Source organism: Salvelinus sp. IW2-2015, linkage group LG18, assembly GCF_002910315.2.
Source record: "Salvelinus sp. IW2-2015 linkage group LG18, ASM291031v2, whole genome shotgun sequence".
NCBI classification, from domain to species: domain Eukaryota; kingdom Metazoa; phylum Chordata; class Actinopteri; order Salmoniformes; family Salmonidae; genus Salvelinus; species Salvelinus sp. IW2-2015.
Genome location: NC_036858.1, coordinates 7,191,916 through 7,217,000, shown reverse-complemented (window position 1 = coordinate 7,217,000; position 25,085 = coordinate 7,191,916). Strand labels below are relative to the sequence as shown.

General features: G+C 44.1%; 3 protein-coding genes across 3 annotated transcripts; all 3 read left to right on the top strand.

Moving 5' to 3' along the window:
* Positions 1-415: 415 nt before the first annotated feature.
* LOC111978557 (growth/differentiation factor 10) lies at positions 416-6,030 on the top strand. The gene is made up of 3 exons (XM_024008671.2): positions 416-1,389; positions 2,170-3,065; positions 4,509-6,030. Exons 1-3 carry the CDS (start codon positions 1,131-1,133, stop codon positions 4,698-4,700), a joined length of 1,347 nt encoding a protein of 448 aa, XP_023864439.1. The 5' UTR covers positions 416-1,130; the 3' UTR covers positions 4,701-6,030.
* A 911-nt stretch (positions 6,031-6,941) lies between these two features.
* Positions 6,942-10,623, top strand: LOC111978559 (growth/differentiation factor 2). The gene is made up of 2 exons (XM_024008672.2): positions 6,942-7,487; positions 8,983-10,623. The coding sequence occupies exons 1-2, from the start codon at positions 7,139-7,141 to the stop codon at positions 9,882-9,884; spliced, it is 1,251 nt and encodes a 416-aa protein (XP_023864440.1). The 5' UTR covers positions 6,942-7,138; the 3' UTR covers positions 9,885-10,623.
* Positions 10,624-13,186: 2,563 nt separating this feature from the next.
* Positions 13,187-21,124, top strand: LOC111978795 (retinol-binding protein 3). Its single transcript, XM_024009037.2, has 5 exons — positions 13,187-15,934; positions 18,806-19,120; positions 19,303-19,493; positions 19,970-20,112; positions 20,234-21,124. The coding sequence occupies exons 1-5, from the start codon at positions 13,277-13,279 to the stop codon at positions 20,560-20,562; spliced, it is 3,636 nt and encodes a 1,211-aa protein (XP_023864805.1). The 5' UTR covers positions 13,187-13,276; the 3' UTR covers positions 20,563-21,124.
* The last annotated feature ends 3,961 nt before the right edge of the window (positions 21,125-25,085 follow it).

Below are 25,085 nucleotides of genomic sequence, written 5' to 3'. Positions count from 1 at the left end.
GCATTAACACAATTTTCACAAGTTCACAGTATTATTCCAACCTCATTGTTACAAAGGAAGTTATGGGTAGCTCTAATGGGAAGGGTCTACCATGATCGCGACACATGATGACAGCTGAGGCTGATATGATCTTGCTTGGGCTATGTAGTGAAAACCTTAAGACAATCCTTGCTTTAGTGAGTGCTTCAGGAGCAGGGGCCTTTAGTGCTGTTGCAGGACATGTAAAGCATGGTGTGAAAGGCCCCAGTGATTCCCGTCRGGCCAGTAGAAGGTATTTTAATGGCTCACTGACCCCAGTAGCCAGGCTGTCACCACCTCTCTCACAGGGTCCGCATTGTGCTGCTGTTAACTAGACATCAAGACCCCAGAAACGCAGGAGGCTCCAGCAGGCCCCTCCGACCGAGGGGCCACAAAAGAATGAAATGGAAGAAAAACAAGAGCACCTCACAAAAGGTCTTAACATCACATGGTTGGCTGGAGAGACCAGGAAGGGAGACATATCTTTACATATCGGCATGCCACCGAAACATCAATTCTTCATGCAACTCTTCACTACAAGGGAGTGCCCTGTGCCTCAGTCATTATGTGATCATCATGCCTATGGTTATCCAGAATGAAACGAAATAGACATTATAGTTCAAACAGTCAAAATTTATTTAATTAGTTAGGTTTAGAGTGTAAATGCTTTTTCAAAATGATGTATGAAAACCTTTAATAATAATATAATATAATTCCTGTTTTCATAGTTGCAATGTCTAAAGCACTGTACATTTAACAGCAGCCAGCACATACAGTTATTCTACAATGGGGGAGATCTGCGGACTTGACTCTCTCGTTGGCTGGGCGCTGCAAAGCGTCACCATCTGTCACTGCWAAAGCAGTAGTCTACCCCCTGGTCTCTCTGTTAGTAAGAAAACAGTGCGAAGCAATACGCTGTGAAGTTTGCCATACGACTTACCTTTTTAAATGTTGAACTCCAATCTACATATGAGTAAAAAGAAAAACAACTAATCAAGCGCGTCCTGGAATTGCACTGCCGAGAGCTGTGGAGGATTTTTCTCACATTTTGGCACATTCAAACACTAAAGAAAGGCGGTACTTGATGGAATAACTCGTTTTGGATCGAAAATATGACGAAGATATTCTTACATCTGGTGCATTTTATGTTATTTTTTCATTCCGGTATGGGGGAAGTTTTATCAGAGGAGCCATTCGAAATTACGCAGCAGGACAGCGATATCCRCGAAACTACCGATGGCACCTCCTCGCGCGAAAGCGCACGGCGGGACATGGTCTCCATCAATATGTTTAAAGTCTATGAAAAGTACAGTAAGGAACCACAACGCCATCGAGACGAAAATACCGTTAGAAGTTTTAAGGCTATTCCAGGTGAGTGTTCTCCTGCCTTATGTACTGCAGTAGATTKTATGTAGGCCTTTTTAATGTAAGATGTCCTTGAGTGTCCCGAAAGCCGTCTGCTACATAAAATGTATTATTATTATTATTATATGTGCATATRTTACTGCATGATACTGTAATATCACATAACCTAATATGAAGTGGCGGGCTGCTGTAGGTAGGATGCAGCAGTTACAGTAGCCAATATAAGTTGGAACAGTACAGTGACATAAATATCATTTTGCAAGAGTCAAACGTAAATAATAAATAATAAATCAAGTTTAGCTACTGAATGTGTTTAATATAAGCACCACCATGCACTGTCACTACTTGATACAAGCTCAATGTGATCAGAGAGTATAGGCTACTGTTAATATCCATGACATATTAGACCAAAGYCGATTATGACGCCATTAGAGGCACATGGAAAATTCTTCTCGTGCGCTCCTAAGCATTTCCACATGTCTGAGACCTTTTCAGGGGCAATGTTTATCTTTCAAACAGCAGTGGGAGTCAAGGGATGAAATTAAGATGATTGTTTATTGTAAKCCAAATGTTGTGTATTGCAATCAGATCGTTATCATGCCATGTGGTAGCATGCACTATAACCTGCTGTATGTGATGCTATTTCACCCGCAGCTAATCATTCATTGTTTTTATGACATTATACTTTGCAGGGAAAAAAAGTAAGCTACATTGAAAAATAAAGTTTAGAATTGAAAATACTGTCACCACACATCTTTCCATTGTCTTGTCTTTTTTTTTTTGCAGGAGTCTCCAAGAACAGTGTGTGGTTCCATTTCAACCTGTCMTCCATCCAGGAGTCGGAGGACATCCTCTCCGCCACATTCCACTTCCTGGACCAGCGTCCCCGCCACCGACCCTGGATCTGCCGGCGCTCCCGAAGCGCTTCCTGTCGCCTYCAGTGGCATCCCCCGTCCCAGCTCCTCTTCCGAGGAACGTCCCCTAACTCTGCCTTTGGCTCCCTGCTGGGCAACGTCACMCTGCCCCCTCCCAGGAGAGGGTCCTGGCAGACAAGGGATGTCTCCGCTGTAGTCAAAGAGGCCCGCATCCTGGGAGTCTTCCTCATTACCGCTGAGTTTGACTTCGGGATGAGGCCCCAGAAGAACCAGGAGCGCCTTTCTCCAGCCATCCTACCGTACGTCCTGGCGTATGCCAACGACATGGCCATATCTGAGCCCAACAGTGTGGCCATGACCCTGCAGAGGTAYGGGCCTTTCCCTTCGGGCGAGGAGCCCACCCGGTCATCCAACGAATCTCCTTCAGCGTCTAGGCTGAAAAGAGAAGCATTATCCCCCCTGGACCAAATACTGGACAATGACCTGCCTGAGGTCCAGTTCAACACCCTGAAGAGCCATGAGCTCTGGGAGAGCACTTATTTGGCTCCCAAGATCAAGCCCTCCGTGAAATATGGGCAAAAGCATGGCCAGGAGAGCAGTGAGGGGTTGAATAAGCCCCAGGTGCTGAGCTTTGATGAGAGGACCATGAAGAAGGCTCGCAGGAGACAGTGGAGTGAGCCCAGGGTCTGCGCCCGACGTTACCTGAGAGTGGACTTTGCCGACATCGGCTGGAGCGAGTGGGTGCTAGCCCCGAAAGCCTTTGATGCCTACTACTGTGCAGGCACCTGCGGATTTCCTATTCCTAAGGTAAGTTAGCGTAGTGTTTTACTTCAGTGTGTCATGTAGTATTTATTTAGTAAATAAAATGTTCCATTGTCTTGAAAAGATACTTGGAATTGCTTTAATTGATYAGATGACGAAGGGCATGCTGGATTAAGTACACTACATGACCAAAAGTATGTAGACACCTGCTCATCAAACATCTCATTCCAAAATCATGGGCATTAATATGGAGTTGGTCCCCCCTTTGGTGCTATAACAGCCTCCACTCTTCTGGAAAGGCTTTCCACTAGATGTTGGAACATTGCTGCAGGGACTTGCTTCCATTCAGCCACAAGAGCGTTAGTGAGGTCGGGCACGGATGTTGGGCGATTAAGCCTGGCTCGCAGTCTGCGTTCCAATTCATCCCAAAGATGTTCAATGGGGTTGAGATCAGGGCTCTGTGCAGGCCAGTCAACTTCTTCCACACCGATCTCGACAAACCATTTCTGTATGRACCTYGGTTTGTGCACGGGGGCATTGTCATGCTGAAACAGAAAAGGGCCTTCCCTAAACTGTGCCACAAAGTTGGAAGCACAGAATCGTCTAGAATGTAATTGTATGCCGTAGCGTTAAGATTTCCCTTCACTGGAACTCAGGGGCCTAGCCTGAACCATGAAAACAGCCCCAGACCATTATTCCTCCTCCACCAAACTTTACAGTTGGCACTATGCATTGGGGCAAGTAGCGTTCTCCTGGCATCYGCCAAACCCAGATTCGTCCGTCCAACTGCCAGATGGTGAAGCGTGATTCATCACTCCAGAGAACGGGTTTCCACTGCTCCAGAGTCCAATGGCGGCGAGCTTTACACCACTCCAACTGGCACTTGGCATTCTGCATTGTGATCTTAGGCTTTTTTATGGCTGCTCGGCCATGGAAACCCATTTCATGAAGCTCCCGACGAACAGTTCTTATGCTGACGTTGCTTCCAGAGGCAGTTTGGAACTCGGTAGTGAGTGTTGCAACTGAGAACAGATGATATTTACGTGCTTCAGCACTCGGCGGTCCCGTTCTGTGAGCTTGTGTGGCCTACCACTTCGCGGCTGAGCTGTTGCTGCTCTTAGACGTTTCCACTTCACAATAACAGCACTTACAGTTGACCGGGGCAGCTCTAGCAGGGCAGAAATGTGAGGAACTGACTTGTTGGAAAGGTGGCATSCTATGACRGTGCYACGTTGAAAGTCACTGAGCTCTTCAGTAAGGCCATTCTACTGCCAATGTTTGTCTATGGAGATTGCATGGCGGTGTGCTAGATTTTATACACCTATTAGCAACGGTTGTGGCTGAAATAACCAATCCACTCATTTGAAGGAGTGTCTACATATTTTGTATATATAGTGTACATGCCTGACAAACGTGATGTCATCATCATACTCCCTTGTGAAAGAGAATCCCTCTTAACTCCAGCTTCTTTCCCTCTCTGGCTCCCAGGTTGCCCGSCCCTCGAACCACGCCACCATCCAAAGCATTGTGAGGGCGGTGGGAATCGTTCCCGGCATTCCGGAGCCCTGCTGTGTTCCGGACAGGATGAGCTCTCTGAGTGTTCTCTTCCTGGACCCCAGCCGGAACATGGTGCTGAAGGTTTACCCCAACATGGCTGTGGAGACCTGTGSCTGCCRGTAGAACCACCCGGAAGGAGCCTCAATGCATMATGCATGAGCCAGAGTACAATGAATCAGACAGAGTGGAGCAGAAGAGAAATTCAGTCAGTACAGTAAAAAAGACAGACATCTTTGGATGAGGCTGCGATGGATAAACCCACCATGGAGGGAGATCTGGATTATAGATAAGGGTTTCGGGTGGCGAGATGCAGAGAACGCTGTGTCTGACTATCAGATTAGTGTGATTCACACAGACATTTCTTTGTCATTCAGCAGCTCAACTGTAGTTGAATTTGGGCCTGTATCACAGTCAGTTCCAAGTCTTCAGCCATCCAGAGCTCCTGATGTATACACGGATTCCAAAGTAACTCAAATGATGGACCCTATTGCCATGTACTGGACTTCGGTGGAAGCTGGTGGGAGGAGCTACAGGAGGACGGGCTCCTTGCAATGGCTTGAATGGAATAGATGGAACGCTATCAAACACATGGAAACAACATGTACGACTCAGTTGCATTTACTCACTTTCAGCCATTGCATTGAGCCCGTCCTCCTATAGCTCCTCCCACCAGCCTCCACTGCTGCACTTAGACTATTGGACTCAGGTGAGCTTTAGATATGATGTCTTCATACGGTACAAGACTCAAAAGCTGAACCTCTGTAAATAATAATGTAACTAATACAACTAAATAAGACTTATTTCTGTAAATAATTGCTGGAATCTTAAACTATGTTTTGCCTGTAGTGTTCACTAGTTGTGCAGTTTGAATTAATCTGTCAAAATAAATGGTTAATACATGAGAGAATGTACTGTTACAATAAATAATTCCATGTTGTTTTCTGACAGTATGCATACTGTGATGTTTTGTGGAAGATAAAATGTCATGTTTGCATAAGTTTGAATCAGGAATCCATTGTCATCATATTCAGCGAAGAAAATGGAGATAGACAGCACATTCCTGCCACCTGCTGTTTTGAAATAGAAAATTGTTTTTTAAAAATGGCCATTTGAAGAGGTAGACCTCATATTGATTGTTTTGATGTTATTGTTATTGTTATCATGAGAGCTTAATGTCTGGTTACCTATAGACCACTAGTGCAAAGTTATTACATTCAAAATTTTCCGCATCACACTGTAGTTGATTAACGTCAAACTACCACAAAAGTCTTGAGAATATTGTGCTATGTAATTTCTATTCCAACATTGTGAATTGTGCATTTATCCTTTGTTTAGGCTTTGTCCGGTTTTGATCGTGTGTRCTTTAATTGCCCAAATATGGCCTAGATTGCCTCAAAACTTAAATGGAAATAAACTGAATACTCCATAAAGTGGAGTACATGTATAATGAGAACCCTGGGAGATTGGATGGTGTTGTAATAATTTTATGATGACCTTGTCCTGAGTCCTCATAGGCTGCGTTTACACAGGCTGCCCAATTCTGATCTTTTTTTCACTAGTTGGTCTTTTGACCAATCAGATCAGCACTGAAAAAGATCTGATGTGAAAAACTCTGATGTGATTGGTCAAAAAAACAATCAGTGGAAAAAAAGAGCATCCTACATATTTACAGTATTAGTCAAGCAGCTAATATTAGAATTACAAGAATGTTTAGGAAATAGGAATGCGTTACTCATTTCAGACTCAAATAAAGAAAGTACCTTAATCACCAAATCACTTGTTTATCTGGTGCATTCCTCTCTATGGAAAATGCATGTCAGAGGATATTTAACTGGCGTTTACTCATAAAGATATCCCACAGAGGGGGGTCTGCCTGAATGTATGAGAGAGACAAACACACTGTTGGAAAGTGCCAGGACTCAGGCCAATGTACTCAGACACATTGGCCTCGGATGTCACTGGATCCTAGCCACGGTGTTTACTGGTGATGAAGAAGGTGTTCTACACAAATAATTCCCCTTGGAATATTGAGTGCTGCCAATTTAACCTGTAACTAACATTTCTAAGCAAATGTGTTAGTTCGACATCTTTATTGCTTGTGTATCTGAAAGACTCTGAAGAAAACATGTCCTGTACAATATGGGAAAGTTCTCACTATGTATTTTTCTGCCTCTCCTAACTTATGGTGATTTCCGTCGSCCTCAAACTATGACCCGTTAGTGGGAAGCAAGTGGGAAGAATTTAGCAAAGTGTTTGTCGGTAGTCTCGCAATTTCCAGCGCCTCTCTCATTATCGCAGTGTGTCTGTCAAATGTTTACAGAATATTCATTAACGGCAAGCGCCCTAATGATAACAAGGCCCAAATGAAGATACAGTATCAATGGTCGAGATACTATTTTGGTTGAAACGAGGCTACTGTTTACTCTAGAACATGGGAGCGGACCCCAGCTCTAGCATAGAAGAAGCTCAATTTCCACAGATTGTCACCCAAAGTCCATGTTAAATACATAGTGGGAACTGGGAAGGTAAAGTGTGTTGATTGGGAAGGATTTGCTCTGAAGATGCAATGCTCAAGGCGTTTCTTCTTCCAGATGTATCTGAGTTTGCTGGTGTCCACGGGGTCCTGTAGATGCAAGTCACTGAACGATGTCCTCCAAAGTGAAGATCCTGAGGGCTTCACTGAGACTTCCAAGCAGGACCTGGTTGAAAAGGAGGAAATGGACTCCAGGTTACAGAGCTTTCTGGGAAACATGAAGGAAGGGTTTCTGAGAAAACTCAACTTATCAGATGTCCCACAAGAGCACAGCAAGATATACCCACCGCCGTTCATGATTGAACTGTACAACAAGTATGCGTCCGACAAGTCCGCTATGCCTCGTTCTGATGTCATTCGCAGCTTCACCGTTCAAGGTATGTACATAGACAAGTCAAACAGGAATATTGGGGGCAAGACTTATGTCACAGAGTTTTTTATCAGTTATCACAACATTTGCATACATACAGTGGCTTCAGAAAGTATTCCGAAATATTCACACCCCTTGACTTTTTGGACAATTTGTTGTGTTACAAAGTGGGATTAAAATGGATTTAATTGTAATTTTTGGTCAACGATCTACACAAAATACTCTGTAATGTTAACGTGGAAGAAAAATTCTAACAAATATTTAGGAAAACTAAAACACTAATATATCTTGATTAGGTAAGTATTCACCCCYCTGAGACAATACATGTTAGAAACACCTTTGGCAGCGATTACAGCAGTGAGTCTTTTTGAGTAAGTCTCTAAGAGCTTTGCACACCTGGATTGTACAGTATTTGCCCATTATWCTTTTTTAAATTCTTCAATCTCTGTCAAGTTGGTTGTTGATCATTGTCAGAAAGCCATTTTCAAGTCTTGCCATAGATTTTCAAGCTGATTTAAGTCAAAACTGTAACTAAGCCCCTCAGGAAAATTCTATGTCGTCTTGGTAAGCAACTCCAGAGTAGATTTGGGCTTGTGTTTTAGGTTATTGTCCTGCTGAAAGATACATTTGTTTCCCGGTGTCTGTTGGAAAGAAGATTGAACCAGGTTTTCCTCTAGGGCTTTGCCTGTGCTTAGCTGTATTCCGTATCTTTTTATCCCCAAAAACTCCCCTAGTCCTTGCCGATGACAAGCATACCCATAACATGATGCAGCCACCACCATGCTTGAAAATATGAAGAGTGGTACTCAGTAATGCGTTGTGTTGGATATGTCCTAAACATAACACTTTGTATTCAGGACAAAACATTTATTTCTCTGCCACATTTTTTACAGTATTACTTACATGCCTTGTTGCAAACAGGATGCATGTTTTGTAATATTTTGTTCTGTACAGGCTTCCTTCTTTTCACTCATTTAGATTAGTATTGTGGAGTAACTACAATGTTTTTGATCCATCCTCAGTTATGTCATACAGTATCACAACCATTAAACTCTGTAACTCTTCTAAAATCATCATTGGCTCATGTTGAAAGCCCTGAGCAGTTTCCTTCCTCTCTGGCAACTGAATTAGGATGGATGCTTGTATATTTGTAGTRACTACCATAACAAAGGCTTGCCATAACGAAGGGGTTGAATGCTTATTGACTGAAGACATTTCGGCTTAAAAAAAACTTTTTTTTCTACAAACAAAAATCCACTTTGACATTATGGGCTATTGTGTATAGATCAGTGACATAACATCTCAATTTAAACAATACACAAGTCAGGCTGTAACACAACAAAATGTGGAAAAAGTCAAGAGGTGTGAATACTTCTGAAGGCATTATGTTAGTACTGTATGCTTATTAACTTATTAAGCAACCCTGTGTGCCTCTAAGGCTATTGATTCAAATAAGTGTCATCAAATATGAAACTGCGTATGCCTGTTGCCTACTTTCGCAGATGTTAGTCACTCTGCAAAAAATGGAACAAAGTCAAAACACAGACTGCTGTTCAATGTAACTGTCCCAAATCACGAAGAGGTCACCATGGCGGAACTCAGGCTATTCACCCTGCTGGATAATAGGGCGACCTCGCCATCAACCTCCACCAATCAGATCGGGGGTTCCATAAAGGTCTATGAAGTGGAGTATAAAGGAAACAATGTCACAGCCCACTTTGTGAATGGGAAAGACGTCGTTGGGGCCCATCACTCTTGGGAAGCTTTCGATGTGACCACCGCCATCCAGAGTTGGGTCAAATCAGGCCGTGGGGCCAGTGCATTTGAGGTGGTGGTCGACAGGTGGGACTGTGGGCCTTTCAAAGGCGGAGGTTTTGACGTGAGCGTGGGTGCGGGGGATAACCAGTCAGCTGCTTTGATTGTCTTCTCTGATGACCTGGGGAGCAGGAAGAGAGAGGCCAAGAAGGAGCTGAGGGAGGAGATAGTCCATGAGGAAGAGACGGTCTTCTCAGGGAGCGACTGGCAAGGGCCCGACTTCAATGAGATCCCCGTGGACCTACACCCCAGGCGGAAGAGGCAGGGGGACACCAGTTACTGCCGACGGACCTCCATGCRCGTCAAATTCAAAGATATCGGCTGGGACCAGTGGATCGTAGCGCCCCCTGAGTATGACGCCTTTGAGTGTAGAGGGGTGTGTTACTACCCCCTGACTGAGGACATGACCCCTTCCAAACACGCCCTCATCCAAACCCTGGTCAATCTCAAGAACCCCAAAARAGCCAACATGGCGTGTTGCGTTCCCACAAAACTGGCCCCAATCACGGTCATGTACCAGGAGAATGGTGTCATCACCTTGCGACAGATGTATGAGGAGATGAAGGTGGCAGAGTGTGGATGTAGGTAGTAAGAGGTAACATCCATGGTGGTTCCCTTTACCCTTTACTGTAAATCTGTACATTCCTGTTGTAAGATGCTTTTGAGTTATTTTATTTAGTATACGCTCAGAAAATATATAAATAAAACCTTTAATTCAGTATTTATGAACTATTTATCATTATTGTAATGGTTTTAGAAAACAAAAGAGATGATAAATTGGATCTATTATGAAGTCAGTGTTCATCAATTGTTTGATATCTATAACAAAATGATCATAATCGAAAAGATTAGATTTTGAAAGTATTTTTTATAAGAGGGCATTTCTGTAGTGTACGCAAGAGGCGTCACTACAGTACCTGGTTCGAATCCAGGCTGTATCACATCCGGCCGTGATTGGGAGTCCCACAGGGCGCGCACAATTGTCCCAGCATCGTCCGGGTTTTGCCGGGATAGGCCGTCATTGTAAATAAGAATTTGTTCTTAACTGACTTGCCTAGTTAAATAAAGGTTAAATAAAAATGATGATTATGACTTCTAAATTATTAATTTGAATTAAAYATGTAGTGTTCTCATTAGTTTCATATTAGAGGCAGAAACTGCTCTATAGCATAACAGTGTATTTCTCCGCTAAATATCTTCTACTGTATAAATTAATATTCATTTTGAATTTCTAAAGTTCAACTTTTGGGGATGAATTTCTTCTTTGAATAATGTGTAAAGAGCGCCCTCTAATGGTGGACAATAAACTATTTTTGTGTATATATCTTACTCTTTCATTCATTCCTTACATTTTCTTTTGACTGTTTTTGTAATTATTCAACTAAAATATTGCACACATATCTAAATATTAAGTACATGTTGATCCCGACATACTTCAGTTGTGAACATTAGTCAATGCACAATAGTCAATACACATCAATGTATTCTAATCAGAGGTGATGGTTCCCGTCCCAATGRAGCAAATGTTTGTCAGGGGATGAGGAAGCCTAGATGTAGACACTTACATCACCGCTTCACAGTAAAAAYAAATATAGCCCAGTCTTAATATACACTATATATACAAAAGTATGTGGAAACCCTGTCAAATTAGTGGATTCGGCTATTTCAGCCACACCTGTTGCTGACAGGTGTATAAAATCGAGCACACMGCCATGCAATCTCCATAGACAAACATTGGCAGTAGAATGGCCTTACTGAAGAGCTCAGTCACTTTCAACGTGACACCGTCATAGGATGCAACCTTTCCAACAAATCGGTTAGTCAATTTCTGCCCTGCTAGAGCTGCCCTGGTCTGCCCTGCTGTTATAGTGAAGTCGAAACATCTAGGAGCAACAACGGCTCAGCCGCGAGGTGGTAGGCCACACAAGCTCACAGAACGGGACTGCTGAGTGCTGAAGTGTGTAGCGTGYATAAATSATCTGTCCTCGGTTGCAACASTCACTACCGAGTTCCAAACTGTCTCTGGAAGCAGCGTCAGCATAAGAACTGTTCGTCGGGAGCTTCATGAAATGTGTTTCCATGGCCGAGCAGCCGCACGCAAGGTCACCATGCACAATGCCAAGCATTGGCTGGAGTGGTGTAAAGATCGCCGCCATTGGACTCTGGAGCAGTGGAAACGCCTTCTATGGAATGATAAATCACGCTTCACCATCTGGCAGTCCGATGGACGAATCTGGTTTTGGCGGATGGGGCTGTTTTTCATGGTTCGGGATAGGCCCCTTAGTTCCAGTGTAGGGAAATCTTAACRCTACAGAATACAATGACATTCTAGACAATTCTGTGCTTCCAACTTTGTGGCAACAGTTTGACTGGCCTGCACAGAGCCCTGACCTCAACCCCATCGAACACCTTTGGGGTTGAGGTCACCTTTCCATTCAAAAACGATGTGACATCTGATTTTAGCCKAGTTAACAGAGTCCACAATTGCCTAAATTAGTTCCTTCCCCTGATGACTTCCTCACTTGATTCAAATAAGTGTCATCAAATATGAAACTGCGTATSCCTGTTGCCTACTTTCGCAGATGTTAGTCACTCTGCAAAAAATGGAACAAAGTCAAAACACAGACTSCTGTTCAATGTAACTGTCCCAAATCACGAAGAGGTCACCATGGMGGAACTCAGGCTATTCACCCTGCTGGATAATAGGGCGACCTCGCCATCAACCTCCACCAATCAGATCCTAAAAGGGTCCTTGCTTTCTGGATCCTTGGGACGTCCCTACCCCATTAAAATGGTTAGGGTTAAGGTTAGGCTTAGGTAATGGTTATGGGTAAGGTTAGGGTTAGGGTAGGGATTAAGGTTAGGGTTTAGGATAGGGACGTCCCAAGGATCACGGATAACGCTAACCCTCCCAAATGACACAGTGAACAATGTACCAGAGTCTTAAAATGAGATTCCAGGTCCTGATTGGTCATGAGGAATCGCCAGACGGGCTTATGTAAGAATGGGTATTAGAAGTTAAGGCAAGATTAACGGTACACACCGTGCTGCAGCATTAGACGATATGTAGTTGCGTAATTCTGTGTTGTAAAAATTCCCAGTGATAAATTTCAGTTTTGAACTCACTCAACCCTAAATGCTATTCACCGTTGATAAATTAACACAGGGGAAATGCCATTCAAATCAGTGAGTGAAAATCTGGATGCAAACATGCAATGTAAATAGTGAATATATAAGTATTTTCAAACAAATGATAATTCATGTTCATTTTTATAATCATTGCTGTTGAATCTTCAGTTTCCATCCTGCATTCTGTGTTTAAGGCAGCGTATCAGGAATACACACGTGAACACAAACTGTGTAATCATGTCATCCACTCCGCGCCCCAGACATGACCTCACAAAGCATGGCCCTATTCTCCACCTGGCCAAACCACAATGCTTTCATAAGTGATTGTGACTTTCACATGGGGCTTTCATACTAATCTGGTAGTCTTTCACTTCTTTAATCTGACCTAATCTCTTGTCATATCTCATCCCTTTTCTCAAGAAAATGAGTATGACATGGTAGTAGTGCATATCATAGAAATTCCAAAAAAGAATATGGAATGCAAAGGTTTTGTATTTGATGCCTAAAAYGAAATACTGTACATCCACACAGAAGCATTCACAGTAATAAAACAAATGAAATAAAGCAAGCAGAAAAAAGGGAAACTCCAATAATCCTGTGGCATCCGCAAATATGTACATTATAATACCTTTGATGTAAAATCTCCAATTCAACATTTTTATCTGTTACTGTCTGACGGATGCACCGCAGATAATACGATTAAAGGTTTATTGGGAACAAAAGCCTCTTACGTCATTGTTTCTGTCCGAAACCTGGYGGTTGAAACATTCTCTCTTAACAAAGGACTGCCCCTCTGAATGAATGGACAAAAAAGCAGGATAACACAGATAAAATATAACATTCTCCGCAGTAATGGCAGGAGGTCGGTTCTCACCAGCACTGCTGGTGCTTCTTTGCCATGTTCTCTTTGGCAGCTCTTCCTTCCAGCCGGCTCTGGTGCTGGACATGGCAAAAATTCTCCTCGACAACTACTGCTTCCCTGAGAATCTGGTYGGCATGCAGGAGGCCATTCAGCAAGCCATCAACAGTGGAGAAATCCTCAAAATATCTGACCGCAAGACCTTGGCATCTGTGCTGACAGTTGGCGTGCAGGGTGCACTCAATGACCCTCGACTAACTGTGTCCTTCGAGCCAAACTTTGTCCCAGTGATGCCGCCCGCCCTCCCTTCTCTCCCCACTGAGCAGCTCATCCGTCTGGTCAGGAACTCTGTGAAGCTGGAGGTCCTGGAGAACAACGTGGGTTACCTGAGGATCGACCAGATCATAGGGGAGGAGACGGCCRCCAAGCTTGGCCCGCTGCTCCGGGACAACGTCTGGAACAAGGTCGCCAACACCTCCTCGTTAATCTTTGACCTGCGCTACAGCACARCTGGGGAGCTGTCCGGAGTCCCGTTCATCATCTCCTACTTCTCCGACCCAGAACCTCTCATTCACATTGACACTGTGTTCGATCGACCCTCCAACACCACTAAGGAGCTGTGGACTATGTCATCTATCATGGGAGAGCGGTACGGAAAGCGAAAAGACCTCATCGTATTAACCAGTAAGCGTACTATGGGTGCGGCTGAGGCAGTCGCCTACACTCTGAAGCATTTGAAGAGGGCGAACATTGTTGGAGAGAGGTCAGCCGGGGGGTCAGTGAAAGTGGAGAAGATAAGAATAGGAGATTCTGGTTTCTACATCACAATTCCAGTGGCCAGGTCAGTGAACCCAATAACAGGCCAAAGCTGGGAAGTGAGTGGAGTATCTCCCTCTGTAAATATCAATGCCAAGGAGGCTGTTGCTAATGCCCAAAATCTACTGGCGGTCAGGAGTGCCATTCCAAGGGCCATCCAGAGCGTCTCTGACATCATCAGGCAGTACTACTCATTCACAGACAGAGTACCRGCTTTCCTTCAACATCTGGAATCCACTGATTTCTTCTCTGTCATTTCAGAGGAGGACCTGGCGAATAAACTCAACAACGAACTGCAGTCTGTGTCAGAGGACCCTCGTCTGATGATCAAACTGACCCAAGATCACCCGGTTATCATTGAGGAAGACTTTGAACCTGAGAMCATACCAGGTGATCCAGCATTTCTCAGGAACCTGGTGGATACAGTCTTCAAAGTACGCATCCTAACTGGAAACACTGGTTATCTCCGCTTCGACAAGTTTGGAGACGTGTCAGTGATGGCCAAACTAGGAGAGCAGATTGCGCAAAAAATCTGGGAGGCCCTCAAAGACACAGAGAACCTCATCATCGACCTGCGATACAACACAGGCGGGTCYTCAGCTTCCATGGGCATCCTGCTCTCTTTCCTCCAAGACCCGTCACAACAGTTCCACTTCTTCACCATATAYGACAGGATCCAGAACACCACCACTGAGTTTAACACGCTTTCTGGCCTCCTAGGCCCACCCTACGGGTCTAAACGTGGAGTGTACATCCTGACTAGTCACTATACCGCCAGTGCAGGGGAGGAATTTGCTTATCTGATGCAATCGCTGCACCGTGGCACCCTCATCGGGGAAATCACATCTGGGACCCTTATGCACTCCAAGTCATTCCAGGTGGAAGACACAAACATTGTCATCACCGTCCCCTTCATAAACTTCATAGACAACAACGGGGAGTGCTGGCTAGGTGGAGGCGTGGTCCCCGATGCCATAGTGCTTGCTGAGGAGGCCGTGGACCACGCYCATGAGATAATAGAGTTTCACAAGGAGGTTCTGTCACTGGTGGAGGGGACAGGGGAGCTCTTGGAAGTACACTATGCCATCCCTGAGGTCGCCAACAAGCTCAGTAGAGTGCTGCTCACCAAATGGGCCGAGGGCTCATATCGATCGGTGGTCGACTATGAGTCTCTGGCATCCCAGCTAACAGCTGACCTCCAGGAGACGTCAGGCGACCACCGGCTGCACATATTCTACTGCGACATYGAACCCGAGTCTCTGCATGACATGCCAAAAATCCCGACAGCTCAGGAGGTGGGTTACATCATTGACACGCTGTTCAAGATCGAGGTGATGCCCGGGAACGTGGGCTATCTGAGGTTCGATATGATGGCAGACATAGAAGTGATGAGAGCCATCGGCCCTCAGTTGATCAAACTGGTGTGGAGCAAGCTGGTGAACACGGACACAATGATCATTGACATGAGATACAACACAGGTGGTTACTCCACAGCCATACCGCTCCTTTGTACCTACTTCTTCGATGCTGAGCCCCTGAGGCACCTTTACACCGTCTTTGACCGCTCTACAACCACCATGACCGAGGTCATGACCCTGCCTCAGATCCAGGGTCAGAGGTACGGTTCCACCAAGGACATCTACATCCTTACTAGTCAAATGACAGGGTCAGCTGCCGAGGTGTTCACGCGGGCCATGAAGGACCTGAACAGGGCGAAGGTGATTGGGGAGCCGACCATCGGAGGRTCCCTGTCCAGCGGCACCTACCAGATCGGGAATAGTATCCTGTATGCTTCCATACCTAACCAGGTGGTCCTGAGTGCTGTTACTGGGAAGGTGTGGAGTGTCTCTGGGGTCGAGCCACACGTTGCTRCCCAGGCAAATGATGCTCTGAGTGTTGCACAGAGAATCATTGCAGCCAGGCTTTTAAAGCAAGATAAAGGGAAATAGTGGTCATGTTTTAATTTCTCTTTCCTTTCAATGTTTACTTTGTTTGTCCTGTATTTGGAATTATGTTATTTTTCCTGTGTAATTTCTAACAGAAATGTGATTTATTATCATCATTTTTCTGTAACCTGACATAATGTATCTGTGGTATAATATATCCACCCCAAGGAAAGCTATTTTGGTTCTCTTATTCGAAATCTTAAAATAGTAGATTGCACATTATTWTTCAGGCACCTTATGAAAGCGTTCTTTTTGCACCTGAAAATATACAGATCAATAACTGTCGCAGCACTGGGATGAAATGAGTTGCCTTCGATGAATTTGACCAACCCCTCTGTGCGTCATTTTGTTTGAGAAATTGGATTAGATTTAGAAGTAAATCCTCTTGTTTATATTTTATGAATATCTAAATGTATTTTTAATCTCTTTGATGTAACTCTTTGGGCTACATCTGTGTTGACCTAAATATGGGTTAGGAAACCGGGTTGATATTTTATTTCATTGTACTGTCATGGACTTCATTTGATTATCGCAAATACTTTATACTTCTATATTAATCTGCTTTTAAATGCATTTGTTATTTGTCCTTTTCTTCATTTGTTTAGTCATGCAATGTAGAAGAGTCTTTAGCCAGTCAGTAGAGGGAGCATTTCCCATACAAACCTGTAGTGAACTACTGTACTCAGTTCCCTACTGTGTAATAGCATCAATGATAACCACATGAACTCATTATGAATAGTGTAATATCGGTTAACCTAGTTTCACGTAATTGGTCAAATGCTTGATTAAGTTCTGGGCTCATACATGTTAGGAGAAAAGAGAACAAGGATCGGAACCAAGAGCATCCCTTTTTATCATGGCAGATCTACGGTACCATTTATGTTWACGTAGTCTGTCCACAAGAAATGATGAATAGTGTCATGACCAAATGGAGGCCATATACTGTAGCTTAGAAGAGAAAACACAAATGTTCTATTTTACGCTGGTATAGTAGGTGGAATATAACTGTAGAGCAAATGTTATTGGTTCCTGGTAAGTTTCATTTGATTTTTAATCAACACTAAACTGTTAAATAAACTTGTGAGTTATTGATTACCTGAGATGAACTGTTCAGAGCTCAATGTCATATTTACAGACCATAATATTGGGTCAGCCAATGGGAAATTGAGAAGTGGGGGGGGGGGGATTTGGACAACTTGACTATTTTATTTTCTAAGTTTTAAGAATAAATTCTAAGTATAAGTTCTATGTCCTAAGTATAAGTTCTATGTCCTAAGTATAAGTTCTATGTCCTAAGTATAAATTCTATGTTCTAAGTATAAATTCTATGTTCTAAGTGTAAATTCGATATTCTAAGGATAATGCTGAGTGTGAGAGTAGACTCCTAAATATGGTATAAGGACAGTCACAGGTAATATTACACTTAAGATCAACTTACTGACCAACAGAAGGCCTAATTATAAGGTACAAAATATATATATATATATATATATATATATATAGTTAACATTGATCTTCAATCAGTGAGATTTTTTCTTCAAATGAAAAATATTCATAAATGTATACAGTAATGTGAATACTTTCCACCAAGTATAATCACAGCAGATATTTGTGTCTAGTCAAACCTTACCTCACATGCATAGCAACAAAGATATATTTAACATCTACATATTGGGCAACATGTTGCACCTACATTGTTAGCTTGTTATTGTCTTACCAAAGTACTCAGGATAATACGATTAAAGGTTTATTGTGAGGAAAATCCTTGTGTGTGTTAACAGAAACTTTCAGGAGAAACAGTCTCATTTGACCAAGGACCTCTTTGCAGACGTACGTTCCACCGCAGAGCAGCTACTACTGTGGTTTACTGCAATCTAGAAACCCGACAAGATGGCAAAGTCTCTCCTCTTGTTGGCATCGGTGCTGGTCTTCGGCAATGTTGCCATCCACAGCGCTTTTGCACCCGACCTGATTGTAGACATGGCTAAAATTCTCCTGGACAACTACTGCTCTCCGGAGAAGTTGACTGGCATGCAGGAGGCCATCGACGCTGCGAGCAGCAATACAGAGATCCTCAGCATCCCTGACCCCGACACTCTCGCCTCTGTCCTGACCGGCGGGGTCCAGAGTACCATCAACGACCCCCGACTGGTCATCTCCAATGAGCCCAACTATGTCCCTGCGGTGGCCCCTGCCCTGCCACCCCTGCCACCGGACCAGCTTATCGGCGTGCTCCAGAGCTCCATTAAGCTGGAGGTCTTAGAGGGCAACATCGGCTACCTGAGGATCGACCACATCATCGGGGAGGAGTTGGCCGACAAGATCGGCACCCTCCTCCTGGAGCTGGTCTGGAAAAAGATTTTGCCCACGTCCGCTCTGATCTTTGACCTCCGCTACACAGGCAGCGGGGATCTGTCGGGCATCCCATACATTGTGTCTTATTTCACCGACGCCGAGCCTCTGATTCACATCGACAGCGTGTACGACCGTCCCTCCGACACCACCACCGAGATGTGGTCCATGCCCACACTTCTGGGCGAGAGGTACGGAACCAAGAAATCMCTCGTCATCCTGACTAGTGCAAACACCAAGGGAATTGCAGAGGACGTCGCCTACTGTCTGAAGAACCTCAAGAGGGCCACRATCGTTGGGGAGAAAACCGCTGGCGGGTCCGTGAAAATTGACAAGATCAAGATTGGGGACACAGACTTCTATGTCACAGTGCCCTCGGCTAAGTCCATCAACCCCATCACAGGGAAGTCTTGGGAGGTCACCGGCGTGACGCCCGATGTTGAGGTCGATGCTGAAGATGCCCTGGCTGTTGCCATTAAGATYATTAACCTACGTGCCGAGATCCCTGCCATCCTCGAGGCAACTGGAGCTCTGGTGGCCGACAACTACGCCTTTGAGAATGTSGGAGCGGACGTTGCAGAGAAGCTGGCGGCAGCGAGCGGCGACTACAACTTGATCTCTTCAAAGGTGGATCTGGAGACGAAACTCTCCGCTGACCTCATGAAACTGTCTGGAGACAAGTGCCTGAAGACCACACACAACACCCCACCCCTGCCACCAATGGTAAGACACATTTTATGTTGTATTGTATTTATAGCCAATGTAATACATTTATCTATAGAGAATACTTTTATGTGAATCCAGAGAGCAACTTTTTTTTTWATGAATATTTGCCTGAAAAAAAAGTATGTTGAATTTCAGTATTAATTAGGGGGACAATTTTGAGACATTTATGTTGATTTCAGAACCCATCTCCAGAGATGTTCATTGAGCTGATCAAGGTCTCCTTCCACACGGATCTGTTTGAGAACAACATTGGCTACCTGCGCTTTGACATGTTTGGTAACTTCGAGGAGGTTCAGGCCATTGCCCAGATCATCGTGGAGCATGTGTGGAACAAAGTTGTTAACACTGACGCTCTGATTGTTGATCTCAGGTACAGATGTARGATCTTAATTTCATCACACCGTTGCAGAAGAACTTTCCGGAAATGTAAAACTAGTTGTGTATATGAGGTTTAAAWAGGCTTCTGAAGTTTGTAATTTCCACTTAGAAATTTCAGACTTGATTTTCCCTTRTGAAAAATGTATCAACCCCTACAAATATGTTCATTAATTATAATCCCCATAATAATTCACATTTACTGTTGCTGCATGATTATTTTCCTGCTGTGTCAAACTGGCTCAAATTAAGATCCTACATCTGTAGAACTTCTCTTTATAGTGAAAATCAAAGCTCAAATTACGAGCATAGCAACTAGAGGAACATATTTATGTTCACCAAGATGAACAGTTACAGAGTGGCTTACCATTTAGTTGGGTTAAAATGGGGACAGTTGCACCATAGGGAAAGTTTTTATTTACAACATGTTCATCTTTTATATTGAATGAGTTTGTATAATTGATTTTGCAGGAACAACGTTGGCGGGGCCACCACTGCCATTGCGGGCTTCTGCTCCTACTTCTTTGATGCAGACAAGCAGGTCTTGCTGGACAAACTGTACGACAGACCGTCTGGCACCACTAAGGAGCTGTGGACTCTACCTGAGCTCACAGGTTTAAAAAAAACTCCCAAGTTTCATAATGTGCACCGTGTAATCAGTTTATCAATTTGGATTCATCCGAACACATCTGTGTGCTGTCAGCAGATGAAAATGACTCTCATCTTCTCTCTCAGGTGCGAGGTATGGCTCCAAGAAGAGCCTGATCATCTTGACCAGCAGAGCCACGGCCGGCGCCGCCGAGGAGTTTGTCTACATCATGAAGAAGCATGGTCGGGCCATGATCGTGGGCGAGACCACCAACGGTGCCTCACACCCCGSTGAGACCTTCCGCGTGGGCGACAGTGATGTGTTCCTGAGCATCCCCACCACCCATTCAGACACAGCCCAGGGCCCCGCCTGGGAGGGGGCCGGAGTCACCCCTCACATCCCCGTGCCCGCYGACGCAGCCCTGGACACCGCCAAGGGCATCCTCAACAAGCACTTCGCCGGTGCAAAGAAGTGAAGTCTCCAACCGAGGATGTTGGCAGCCAAAGGCGTTTAGGATGTTATGTTCTCAGAGGAGAGAAGTGTGTAGGGTACCGTTACATGTAATTGACCAAATTTAGGCAACCAGCCTCTGCACCTAAGCCTTCTTTCTGTAGCCTGTTCTCGTTTTGCAAGAAAATGTGAGAGGTTCTGAACCAGATTGTGGTTTGTTTTTACTTATAGTTTTTACTTCTGAAAACTACTGTGATTGCAGAATGATTTAAGAACGTGCGAGTGATTTTAAATGTTATACTGACATGTGACTCTTAAAGGAGTGGTTCAGAAACTATTTTTTTGTTTGAGTTACTGATCCACTAGCCTTTGTGGCAATGATTTGTCAAAGCAGCTTCGATCTTTGGCTGTCAAAAACAATGTGAATTGTAAATTGTGCGAGAACAGGAAAGCTGAAACTAGTTTAAAAAGCAGCAGTGGATCAAGCGCTGAAATATTTGTAATGACATATTTGCTTTTCCTATGATATTCTTATATAATTTCAAGTAACATTGTTAGGACCTTTACAAACAAATTGTCCTGTCTGTTGGGGGAGCACTCTTAAATTTGATGCAGGGTCTTTTTGCTGTGTATGGGAAGTAGCGTTGTGTCCATACATAGTGACTTGCCATGTGAGGACATTTGGGTTGTATCAATTCCAATGGTGGGACACAATAAAGGCAATGGAAACACAATAATACATCTGTGTATTGTTTTATAACAGAGGTTATGAGTTGATCAAGAAAACCAAGCAGCTTTTTATATTATACAACACCAAACACATTAGAATTACTACAATTCCTACCAGATTTTCTCCCGATGGCAATTAAACACACCAACAAAATGGAATCAATCCCAGCCATTGTTACACGACTTTCCGTTACAGCCTCTTGTAATAATCCAAACCAACAAAGTGAGATTATGCCTGAGATAAACTGTATTTCAGCTCTAAGCAGCAAAAGCATTTTACAAAAACGACTCATTCAGATGAGAATTTAAAACCTGAGAACAATGATCAGTCTGTCAACTCAAGTAATACTTACCMATTCTAGTTGCTTTCTGCAGTTTCAATTTGGTCTGTAATACACAAACACAGTTTATTAGTATTCTGTTAGAGGATATATTAAATCAGCCAATATAATTCAATTGACTCCCTTTGTCCCTTTTCAATCTACACCATTCTATTCAACCASTGGGATGCAAATCCATTCCACCCAGGAGATGGCAGTGCAGCTGTAACATCTCAGAGGCACATACAGATACTAATCAGTGAGAGAGTGAGAACAGACCAGCTTTTGGCAAGCACACTTTCAAAACACAAGGATTTAACAGGATACGTTATGCAGGGAATACCACCGTACATAAACACGCGCAGAGCCAAGGGACAAGAGAGACAACACAACACTACATAAAGAGAGACCTAAACAAAACAGCCAGGCAGCAACACATGACAACATAGCATGGTAGCAACACAACATGACAACAACATGGTAGCAACACAACATGGTAGCAGCACAAAACATGGTACAAACATTATAGGGCACAGACAACAGCACAAAGGGCAAGAAGGTAGAGACAACAATACATCACGCAAAGCAGCCACACCTGTCAGCAAGAGTGTCCATGATTGAGTCTTTGAATGAAGAGATGGAGATAAAACTGTCCATGATTGAGTCTTTGAATGAAGAGATGAATGAAGCTAATGAATGAAGCTAATCACAGACCACATACAGTAGCTAAAGTTTAGCTGTGTGTGTGTGTGTGTGTGTGTGTGTGTGTGTGTGTGTGGTGTGTGTGTGTGTGTGTGTGTGTGTGTGTGTGTGTGTGTGTGTGTGTGTGTGTGTGTGTGTGTGTGTGTGTGTGTGTGTGTGTGTGTGTGTGTGTGTGTGTGTGTGCGTGCCGCCTGCCTGCCTGCCTGCCTGCCTGCCTGCGTGCGTGTGTGTGTGTACAGTGTGTGTGTGTACAGTATGTGTGTGTGTACAGTATGTGTGTGTGTACAGTATGTGTGTGTGTGTGTGGTTCTGTTGTTTCCATGATCTGTATGCACTGTATGTTTCCATTGTGTGAAAAGTAAGCTTGTCATACGCCTACATAGAGTAATGGGAAAAATGATCAATGGGGAAATACATGTTAAGACAGACGTCCAGCTTTCCTGTAGTCATCACATTCATTTGATAATTCTTGCTTTACTTGTCTCTGGAGGCGTAACTTTGTTTTACAGCTGACTCATGTGGTACCTGCAGCAGCTTGCTGGCTATGGATTAAATACTGTGGACATCACTACAGCTTCTGCCTACTTGGCTCTTCAACATTCAGCCTCTGAGAGAGGATGAGAATGTGCCAATCAACATGTGTTCATTACAGTCCCAGTAATTGCATGTAATTATAAATGTGTAGGCTAATTACATGACAATTACATAGTCACATCATTCCACAGTGCTAATTAACTGAAAGGGCCAGCCCAGTAAACAAGGGTTAAGGTAGGTTACAAGTCAGTGGTAACCTACAGGAGGTGAGATCTATTAACTTTGTTTGTCTAGAGAAGTATACAGAAACAATAAATATAGCTGCAAGCAGCAATGAACGGGGTTCACAGGATGACAGAAAGGACACAAGATCAGTTGGATAACAAAGCAAGCACACCATCATGTAGGAACTATCTTCCTTTATGTGCAATCAGTGAAAGCATTACCATGTTTATCTCTTAAAGGGATATTTTGGGATTTCTTGATTAGACAATAGGCCTTACCTGTCATCCTTGCGTGAGCCAACAAGGTGGGAAAACATAACAGCCAAATACAGAAACAAACATCTCTCTGGTAAGAAGAAGGGCAGKGGTGTATGCCTTATGATTAACGAGACGTGGTGTGATCATAACAACATACAGGAACTCAAGTYCTTTTGTTCACCTGACCTAGAATTCCTTACAATCAAATGCCGACCGCATTATCTACCTAGAGTATTCTCTTCAATTATAATTACAGTCGAGTATATCCCGCCCCAAGCAGACACATCGACGGCCCTGAAAATCTTAATTTGACTCTAGGTAAACTGGAAACCACATATCCTGAGGCTGCATTTATTGTAGCTAGGGATTTTAACAAGGCTAATCTGAAAACAAGGCTCCCTAAATTTGATCAGCATATCGAATGTGCGACCCGGGCTGGCAAAACCCTGGATCATTGTTATTATAACTTCCGCRRCGCATATAAAGGCCTCCCCCGCCCTCCTTTCGTAAAATATGACCACGACTCCATTTTGTTGCTCCCAGCCTATAGACAGAAACTTAAACAGGAAGCGCCCGTGCTCAGATCTGTTCAATGCTGGTCCGACCAATCGGATTCCACGCTTCAAGATTGCTTCGATCACGTGGACTGGGATATGTTCCGCATAGCATCGGACAGTAACATTGATGAATACGCTGATTCGGTGAGCGAGTTCATTAGAAAGTGCATTGACGATGTCGTACCCACAGCAACGATTAAAACATTCCCAAACCAGAAACCGTGGATTGATGGAATTATTCGCGAACAACTGAAAGCACGAACCACTGCTTTTAATGAGGGCAAGGTGACCGGAAACATGACCGAATACAAACTGTGTAGCTATTCCCTCCACAAGGCAATCAAACAATCTAAGCGTCAGTATAGAGACAAAGTAGAGTCGCAATTCAACGGCTCAGACACGAGAGGTATGTGGCAGGGTCTACAGTCAATCACGGACAACAAAAGGAAATCAGCCCCGTCGCAGACCACGATGTCTTGCTCCYAGATAAACTAAACAACTTCTTTGCTCGCTTTGAGGACAACACAGTGCCACTGACACGGCCCGCTACCAAAACCTGCGGGCTCTCCTTCACTGCAGCCAATGTGAGTAAAACATTTAAATGTGTTAACCCTCACAAGGCTGCCGGCCCAGACGGCATCCCCAGCCGCGTCCTCAGAGCATGCGCAGACCAGCTGGCTGGTGTGTTTACGGACATATTCAATCAATCCTTATCCCAGTCTGCTGTTCCCACATGCTYCAAGAGGGACACTATTGTTCCTGTTCCCAAAAAAGCAAAGGTAACTGAGCTAAATGACTATCGCCCCGTAGCACTCACTTCCGTCATCATGAAGTGCTTTGAGAGACTAGTCAAGGACCACATCACACCATATCACACATATCACACTCATCATGAAGTGCTTTGAGAGTCAAGGACCATGTCACCTCCACCCTACCTGACACCCTAGACCCACTCCAATTTGCTTACCGCCCCAATAGGTCCACAGACAACRAAATTTTAATCACACTGCACACTGCCCTAACCCATCTGGACAAGAGGAATACCTATGTAAGAATGCTGTTCTTCGACTACGGCTCAGCATTTAACACCATAGAGCCCTCCAAACTCATCATTAAGCTCGAGACCCTGGGTTTCAACCCCGCCCTGTCCTGGACTTCCTGACGGGGTCTTGGACTTCCTGACGGGCCACCTCCAGGTGGTGAGGGTAGGTAACAACATCTCCA